Here is a 9,995-nt window from a genome sequence, read left to right as displayed (position 1 = left end):
TTTTGAAAAGTCAGCTGTCCGGGGGTAAAGTGCCCTAACTTCTGAAGGTAATAGATTAGAGTATTTACAAGTAAAAAAGCGAAACAACTTTTTTCCAAATTCCAACGTTTTGAGGTATTTTTCATGTACAAAGTTGAAATTATTGTATGAAAAAAAATCTATTGAAAAATGTTATTGTGTGGAAAAAACCACAGGATTTTTTTTTACTTCAGCCTTTATGTAGAATTAGTTCCCGTAAGTTAGTCCACTTAACATCCGGACACCCTGTATTTATGGCACGCGTGGAATTGCAGTAACCTCTACAAATTGCCATATTATGTATTGTACGAAAACAAAATTTTTGCGGTATGCTCGAATAATTTCTATAAAATAATTTGCCATTTAAAAATAGATGATTCGCGACAATTCTTGATTATTTTATTATTTGTGTGGGAATCTGCTTACGTCAAGTAAGTTTGTACACACTGGCAACTATATCATTGACCTTACTAATTAAATTAAAAACAAATTTAACTTTCCCTTGCGTTCGAATGATTGTCATCCGAATATGAATTCACTAACCGCACTACTTATAATGTTTCATCACTCATTATCATTTCACAGTCGTGAAACGTGTGCAAGTCTACGACCCATAAGATGGCGGTGTAAGTTCTGTCAGAACCCGCCGACCAATCACAGGGCGTTTAAGTCTCCTACGGCCTTTACTATGTTATTTCACCGAAGACAAAAATTTTAATTACATTTTTGACTTCAAATAATGTCAGGAATCACTGGTTTACAGTAAGTACGTCTCTTAAAATCCTGTATAATATTAACATCATTAATATTATTATTTAATTTATTTAAAAATAAATAAAATAAAACTATTTACTGGTCTCATTCGAGTTTGTAAACATTTATTTATAATTACAGCTTTTTCGGGTTACAAATAATCGCAAAAATTTTATAAATCCATCCACCTCCATCATTATAATCGTAAAATATGGCTTGTATAACGATAGAGAAATAATCTGGTAGATGACGAACCCGCATGCCCGAGTTAAAAAAAAACTACCACGTTACTGAACGATTGGTCGTGATTTTGCAAAACAACGTGTGGTGACCTTAACCTTGCAAACATGTCAATTTCACGTTTCCAATATTTTTTCGCTTATATATGCGCTTTATATGCTACCATTTTTTTTAAATTTTTGTGGGGGGGCGTTGAAGAAAAATATACCTGAAAAGTGGGCGATGAGCCAGGTATGGTTGAGAGCCTAAGGTGAATAGATAATTATTGTTTGTTGGCGAAATATAAATAAATAGTTTTTGTCTGTATAAAGCTCGATTCTTTAAAGAAACATGTTCATGAGGGTTCCATGATATTTCATCAAAATGAAAATTCAATACACCTCCAAAAAGTGATATGGAGTCATTAAAAGTGATGAAACATAAACTAGGTTTAATAGTTACCTATGTAATCTATTTAACCTAGTTTTTGTTTCATCACTTTTCATGACTTTATATCACTTTTTGGAGGTGTGTTGAATTGTCATTTTAATGAAATACCCGGTCACCGTTCATGAGCTGTTAGAGAGACAGTTTTGTTATATGTTTTGTTGATTATAACTACTTCAACATTGGGGTAGGTATATTCCGAACTTATTTATTGAGAAAAAATCTAGATACAGTGAAACCTCTATCTATGATTTTTGAAGAGACATTTTGAAAAAAAACGATGAATCTGGGAAAATATAGGGTTCTCCAATAAGAGGTGTTATTTTGATATTCAATCGTAAAAGATCAATGGTTTTGTTGCTTGTGTGGCACGTAGCGCCGTCTTGTTGAAAGTAAACGTTGTCTAAATCAATACCATCCATTTTTGGCGATAAAAAATCATCTCTCGATAGCGATCCATTCACCGTTACTGTTACTCCAGCCTCATTTTCGAAAAAGTAAGGTCCAATGACTCCGCCGTACCATAAACCGCACCAAACAGTCACATTTTGAAGATAGAGAAGCTTTTCAACAATAACTCTTGGGTTTTCCGAGCCCCAGATGCGACAATTTTGCTTGTTGACGAAGCCACTGAGGTGGAAATGGGCCTCATCCCTCAAGATGATTTGCATTCGATTCACTCAAGTGAATTTTAATAATTTTAATGCATTGTCGAAGCGTGTATCGTTCCATTTTTATTAATGGCGTAGTTTTTACTTGTCAAACGTCAAAAAATGACAGCTTCAAAAGTAACATCTACCGAAATAGCGGGCTTTTTAAAATAACACCTCTTATTGGAAAGCCCTGTACTTCAACATTGGGGTAGATATGTTATGGACTTATTTATTGAGAAAGAAATCTAGATACAGTGAAACATCTATCTATCGTTTTTGAAGAAACATTTTGAAAAAAACGATGAATATGGGAAAATACTAAATTACGATATTTATTTCACATACAACTTACTGTGTCTATTAAAAAAATATTCGAAATACATTAGGCATGATTTTTAATTTTTGTAATTTGTAAAGTTAAATCTGAAATTTCAAATGCGTTCTATTTTTTTTTTAAATGCTTCCGATTTCGTTGTCCGGGTTAAATCTTCCCCATAGGAAAAACTAAACCCTTCCACTCACTTTTCCACAAATGATCAGCTAGTCAATCAACACTATGCAAGTGCATTATATAAGTAAAATAAATACAAAACAATACAAGAACAACAACACGTCAACTCACCAGAGATCAAATGGGAAAAAAAAAATTCACCGACTCCAGATATTTTCATATCAGAGGGTTCGGCTCGGTAGAACTTCTAACAGGGCCTATAAATCCTACTGATCCCTCAACATAAATATTTAAAAAATCTTTCGTTATCCTACATGTATTCAAAATGACAAAATGAAATAAAATGACAAAAAATAAAAGAAATAAAACAAAATGACTTACTTCGCGATTTTATTGCTGAAGATGTATTATTGACTACGTATATTGAAGAGTGCGCACTTTTTTCAAAGAACGGTTAATTTTTAAAACCTCGAAACTAGGTTTAATTTTTTTTCTTTTAATTAATTTTTTTAACATTGCAATCAATAATTTACTTATGAAATATGGTTTTAAAATGTATGTTAATATTATAAAAACGATCGATCGAGTAAAGTATGCACAAAAAACTACGTGAGACCACGTTCAGATCAAAGATTTATGAATATTCTAATATCTTTAGTTGAGGTGAATGCGGTAAAACGATGCATGGAGGAACGATTGATGCGGTCTATTTTTGCATGTTTTGAATGCCGTAAATTCGGGAGGAATAAACTATAAATCCGGGAAAACGATCATTCGATGAACAATTGATCGATATTTCACTATATGGTTTGAAAAAGAGCTAAGATAGAGAATCTATTTTCGTATCCTAGGGGGATGGCTAGAGAAATTCAAAGATAAAAAAAGTTTTAAAACAAAAATTGCCGGTTCTTTAAGAAATAAGTCTTAAATTGTCATTTTTCGTTAGTTTTTTGCATATTTCATTTGAATATTTAAAAAAAGAGCAAAATCACTTTTTTGCTGACGACCGCGATTTAGAGCTAAATCTAGCTATAGAAGAGCTGAATTTACATCACTGCTTATATGTAGTACACTTGATGGCAGTGTTGCCAGATGCATGGTTTTTTTTTACCATGTTTTCATCGTGTTTTTTTGTGTCCATAGTTTTAAAAAAACATGTGAAACATGACGTGGTGTTTTTACCGGTCAAAAAAAATGTATTTTTGACTGAGGTACGAAAAGCAAGGGCCGTTTGGTGGAATCACGATGTCAGGAATATAGTTCTTGAACTTCAGTACAAGTTCAAAATTAATGTCCCTGTATCTGCTTATTATCTTTCTAAATATATGTAACAAATACCTTATAATATTAATAATACGTCCAACTCTACTAAAATATTAACAAAATCAACAAAGCTGAACGATAGAGGCGCTAGTGTAGCATATTCGATTCAAACAAAAATGTTCCACAAAGTAGGTTCTGTGAGTGCTGTTTGCGGATAAAAATATTATTAACAACAAAAACACTCGTAGTTTCTCAAGTTCTAAAAAAAAGTTGACAGGTAAGAAAATTATATATAATATGAGTTCGTTTTAATTCCTGGCAAATAAAATTTCGCACAAAAAAATTAAATCTACAAATTATAAAATAAAGCCAATTTCTCACAATTATATAAGTATTTTATTACCTTTCTAAACCATCAAAAATACATATAGGTGCTTTAATGCATTTTTCATGTATGAGCAAAAAAGTATTAAGGTTATACGAAGGTTACCTTATTTAAAAAAAACGGTTTGTATAATTTAAATATATGGTTGAATTTATAAATAAAGTATACATTTCACATAAAATCCATTAAAATGTATAAAAGTAAACCAAGGCGCACAAATCACGCCGCTAGGAAGTGCTAGTGTAGCGTGCTGCCATCAGAACTTATGAAAAATGTCAGAATTTGGGTGAATTATTAATATTTTAGGCAGATACGCCAACTTTACCAAATTAACGTAAAACATGGTATTTATAACCTTCAAAACAGGTTTTTTATTTTAAAATTATTTTTTTACCCCCGAAGCAGGGTTATTTTTGTGTTTGTAATATGGCAACACTTCTTAATCATATCAGCGAACATGCCTGCTCGCTCGGGCGTGGATCGGCTCGGTTGTGTCCCCCTTTGGACCGACTCCAAAATGGCCTCCAGCCAAACGCGCCGCTAGTAAACGTGGAGCTCAAATTCGGTCAGTATGAAATCAGCCGTCGGATCGAAAGGTATGGCTTCTTTAAGCGGACGTGAATTTCTTCTCGAAGTCATCGAAAAGTACAGACAATATCCATGTCTGTGGCAAGTGACAAATGAAGATTATCGCGACAAGGTTCAAAGAAATCGTGCCCTTGACGATATTCTTGATTTATTTAAAACAAAAGACCCACGTGCCAGTCGGGAAACTGTTCAGAAGAAGCTTGCATCCTTACGAGGCTCGTATAATAAAGAAGTAAGAAAGGTAAGTGCTTCAGTAACAAACATTCAAATGACATCCTATTGGAATATCTTTTTCTGTGTGTTTGAGTTTATTTATTTTTCAAGTGCACCCTATTCATAATTATTTACCTGTCATAAACGTCTAAATTTGCAAGTTCTGCATAATTCATCATTTATGCTTTCTTCTTCCGCAAAATTATAACTAAAGCTTAACGCAATTATCTAGGATGAGTTCCTTAACATTAGTACTACTAATGCTATGGAACTCATCATATACCTTATGGTATATATTTAAAAAATATATACAATAAAGTGGTATTAAAAGCAAAGTTGTTTTATTATAATTATGTATATACACAAAGTGTTTGTTTGATGGGAAAAATGTATTTATTTATAGATTTGTTTTTGGGGTATTAAAATACATACATCACACTTCATTCAACGAAAGTGTTCAAAGACTTTCTCTTCTACCCGTCGTCGTTGAATTTCTAATACCAATTACATGTCCGCAAAAAATATAAATATCAGCTTCTGCTTCCATTATAACACCACTTCGGTTAGGTACATCTCTAATATAAATCATATTATTTCTAGGTGCAAGCTTCACTGAACACTGGATCAGACTGGTCGGACCCAGATAATGTCCACGTACCGAAACTATGGTACTTCGGCTACCTAAACTTTCTTCAAGACGATGACGCTCCACGAAACTCCAAGACGGATTCATCTATGTTGTCGGACACGCCATTTGACGATGAAGTGGTAATAACTACAATGGTTTCATATTTACAAGTTTATTAAATTTAATTTTACACAATACCTTTTCCGTCTCTCTTAGTATACCTAAGAGCCTATCTTCTCTCTCTTATTTTTGTCGTAATGTGTAGTAATGTTACCGCCATCTTCATTTCTCAAAGTCTGGCTCTAGACTTGACGGGAACAAACATTTCAAAGTAAAGAAAACTGTTTGCCAAATTCTTACTAAACCCATGCAACAAACGGTCCAACAAAGTCCGAAAACAGGTATCTCTGCACTGTCAGCGAATTTTCTACAGCACGGCTTGAAAAATAAAGATGACGGTGGTAATGTACATTTTCTATTCTTGATTATTACCAAGGCACTTGTCCTGCACCAACGAAAATTATTTAAACATTTCGCGAATTCCATTTTTCTTTCACAGTATGTGTAGAACAGAGAGGTGATTCCGGTTCTACTTAAGGATAACGAATAATTGTCCTTAACCTTAAAATTAAAGACATTTTTGCTCTCATCCGAGAGAACTGGTACCGCAGTTAACTAAAAAGTCATTAATTTTAAGGTTAAGGACAGTTTCTTATCCTTAAATAGAACCGGAATCGCTCCTATCGGAATCCCCTAGTCTTTCTAATACCCTCTACTCACGATCCGATTGCTGTAAAACTTGCTGAACAGTAAAACCATAAAGGTACCACCGCCAGCCGAATTATTATTATTCCCTTTGACGGGCCGTCAGAATAATAATAATTCGGTTGGAGGTTAACATGCTATCCAGCAAGTTGTACAGCAAGTCGGATCGTGAGTAGAGGGTATAAGATAGTTGTATAAAATGCCAGATATGTGAATAATGTGATTACAATATAAATAGATATACCTGTTTTTAAATTATGTATTGATTGATTTTTTCAGAGCTACGATCCGTTGGTTGATCATGCGAGCCCAAATAGCCAACATTCCTCCTCATCCAGATCCTCAACACGTTTCAAACGACCCCAACCGACAGCAGACCAAGTTTTAGATAAAATACCGAAGCGGATGGAACAACCTATCGTATCTGTCCCCACCCCATTTGTTGAAAAACCAAAGCAAGAACATGATTCATTTGGAAATTACGTTGCAGAGAAACTGCGGTCTTTGCCAACATCGATGGTGCCTTTTTGCCAAAAAATTATAAATGATGCTATTTTCTTGAGTGAGATGCAATCTCTCAACATCTCCTCCAGGATCGTAACGGACACGGACCCCCATATAGCCATTAAAAAACAATCCAAACAACCATAACCTATCATTATCATTGACAGCAGCTGTCGATTTTTTAATTCGCTCTTAAATATAATAAATAATTAAAAATAAACAGCGTTTTTTTTTCAATTTTTTAACAAGTTGGTGTACTACAGCTAACTATTTTCTATAAGTGCAGTGCATGAGTGTTTTGACTGTCCACGCGCACAACGATAGCCTAACCACGTCTCGTTCCGACTATTTTGGGAGGCCTTTACATGGGCAAGCAAGAGAAATTGTTTTATTATGGAAATATAATTATTTGGACTACAGCGTTTGTTATTCAGCAAATGAGGCAACTGGTACATCAGTTACCAGCACCCAGAGGATTTTACTCGAAGGGAAGACATCGATGACAGGGCATTATTTACAACACCGAAGACGAAACAACTTCCGAATAAGAAAAAAATACTGTTATCGTTTTGTAGAGCGATACGTCGAAAAAATGTCAGCCACGACATCAAACGCTTGTAGAAAAATTGAAGTGTCTTGGAGGCGGGGAAATTTTTGGCGTCTCTTGTCAAAACCGGTAGACGCCTAAATAGATGACCACTGAAATCAATAATATTCGGATGATTTGTATTTTTGTGTAGCGCCGTCTTGATGAAAAATAATCCCAAGGGATGTGTTCGCGCTGTTAGGTATTAGATATTATCAGCCCCTTGACAATTCGGCGCCCGGAGCGGACTCCTCCAATTGCAACTGCACGGTCGGCCCTGCTTGGAGAGATCGTTTAACTTTTTTTCCAAAAAACTGTACATATTTATTTGTAGTAAAAAATATAATATATGGTATGGGTCCAACTAAGAAGTTAACTTGTTGTCACGGCTAAGGTTATTATTGCTGTCTTACCCTGGGTATTTGGAAATAACTAGCAGAGTAGGAACCTACCTGATATTACTACTTGGTCTTGTCGGCGTGTTGACAAACTTAACCTTAAATGCAAAAGTCATCTGTCATCTCAAACTTTTGACACTTTACAGTGCCTAGTTATCAGGGGGGTATAACTCCGAGAAAAAGGTGGGTCAGAAAAAAAGACACGGTAATCTCTATGGGTAACTTGTGACGTATATTTTCCACATTCCAATACGAACTTCATGCATGTTTATAGGCCGCTGTCACGAACTTCATGCATGTTTATAGGCCGCTGTCATTGGCCGATTTTAGGCTAGCCAATGGGTTGGCTCCGAATGAGAATTATATTGTCTATGGTTACGCCTTTTTTATAGTTTCTATCATAGTCGATGGTGAGTATGTGTAGTAGTGACGTATATTTTTCAGTTACAGACTTTTATCTATGGCAAACATTAGGACCCATGGGCTCAGTACTAAAAACCCGAAGATATTGATCTAGTGAGTGGTTCATTTATGCTAGTTATTCGGCATATCGAAAATAACATTATCTCTTGAAATACAAGACTGTAAAAACATCAACATTTTTCGCAGGCTGATTGGAACCGTGTCTAAGATGGCAATCGAACTCAACAAGATTCCTTTAGTGGAAATCGACAGCAATGGTGTATTTAAATACATCCTAATTAAAGTTCACGGGCCAGAAGTTGATGGTGTAGAAGACAATATTACCATCTTGAGAGGTTACGAAAGGTCTACATGGCACGCAGATATCTTCGAAGAAGTCGAGGCTAAATTAGATCCTCTGGATTGTGAATGCATTGGAGGTGGAAGGATAAATCACAATGCTGTTGAAAAGAAACTTCATGTTTATGGATACTCTCAGGCCTATGGGAAGGCGAACCATGAAGTCTCGGCTCAGTTGCTGAAAAAATTCTACAAAGACTACACCATCAGTATCAGCGATGAAGGCTACTAAGCATTGTTATGTTAACACGTTGAAGAATTGTGTTCTGTCTTCATATTATTGTTGTATTGTGACTTTTGACACAATTTTTAATCAAAAAAGGACCGTATATGTAATTGTTTTTACAAAATTGTACACATTATATTTTGGCCCATGGTGTGATGATAAAACTCTGGTGCTTGATCGAAAATAAGTCGCTGCTAGCTGTTCTGTCATAATAATCCTGTTGAAAATTTATGACGCCGTACATCGTTGTGTACCAATTGGCCTTGCCGATAGGATGCTGTGCAGCATCTATGTCAATCAATGTGTTAATAATTATTTAATAAGATCATTTGTATTTTATTGTTATAATTGTGGCGAATGATAAATTAACAAATTTTAAATAATTTCAACGAATAACACCATGATTGCTTACTATTTTTTGTACCTAAAATCAGAATGTTTCGTAAAGCAATTTTAAATTTTATTCTCAAATTAAGCTAAAAATCGCAAGATTATCTTTTAGCTGTAAACAAACAAAAATATACATTATTCTACGTCTAACATAGTAATTACGTGATTAATTTAATAATAAATTAAACTTTTGTAAAATTATTTTAGTTTATTTATACATACAAACCTACTGTTTTATTTGTACATACAATCTTTTGAGGTGGCTTCGCACTGTACAAGACTGGCTTCCGCTGGAAATACTGACTTGCCATTCCAGAGGAATGATGTCCAGTGGGCCGCGACGGACAAAGCTGGGAAAAGCAACCTGTTTGGGCCTGCTAAGTAGCGCAGGTCAGGGACGCCTGGACGTGCTGCGTCGAGGCCATGAGTCCCTGACCCGAAGAAGAAAATGTCATGAGATGGAACAAATCCCCCTCATTTCTGCATGTGTATCATAGATATCAAAGTGGTTGATTGCCTTCCATTGTTGCTAAGTAAGTTTTATAAACCTTGATATTGACAGCTCTTCAAACAGTAGGTAAAGTACTAGTTGGTCCTACCCGTAAACATTCAAAATGATAAACTAGCCCATCAAGGAAAGAGGAACAAACCAAGTTGCGAAGGGGGCATGACCGTCTTCCTTTCTGTAATTTGTCAATAAATGAATCTGACAATAAACAGGCAACCCACATTGTAATTTCAGTCCT

General features: G+C 34.9%; 2 protein-coding genes across 2 annotated transcripts; both read left to right on the top strand.

The window, feature by feature from the left end:
- Positions 1-4,641: 4,641 nt before the first annotated feature.
- LOC149412053 (uncharacterized) lies at positions 4,642-7,164 on the top strand. The gene is made up of 3 exons (XM_089646493.1): positions 4,642-5,018; positions 5,591-5,758; positions 6,663-7,164. The coding sequence occupies exons 1-3, from the start codon at positions 4,761-4,763 to the stop codon at positions 7,032-7,034; spliced, it is 798 nt and encodes a 265-aa protein (XP_089502619.1). The 5' UTR covers positions 4,642-4,760; the 3' UTR covers positions 7,035-7,164.
- A 1,218-nt stretch (positions 7,165-8,382) lies between these two features.
- On the top strand, positions 8,383-9,409 carry LOC149412052 (14 kDa phosphohistidine phosphatase-like). Its single transcript, XM_089646364.1, has one exon. The coding sequence runs from the start codon at positions 8,503-8,505 to the stop codon at positions 8,863-8,865; it is 363 nt and encodes a 120-aa protein (XP_089502490.1). The 5' UTR covers positions 8,383-8,502; the 3' UTR covers positions 8,866-9,409.
- The last annotated feature ends 586 nt before the right edge of the window (positions 9,410-9,995 follow it).

Source organism: Hesperophylax consimilis, chromosome 24 (genome assembly GCF_061612785.1).
Source record: "Hesperophylax consimilis isolate HC1 chromosome 24, BYU_Hcon_1.0, whole genome shotgun sequence".
In the NCBI taxonomy this organism is placed as follows: domain Eukaryota; kingdom Metazoa; phylum Arthropoda; class Insecta; order Trichoptera; family Limnephilidae; genus Hesperophylax; species Hesperophylax consimilis.
This window is presented reverse-complemented; position numbering and strand designations above follow the sequence as displayed.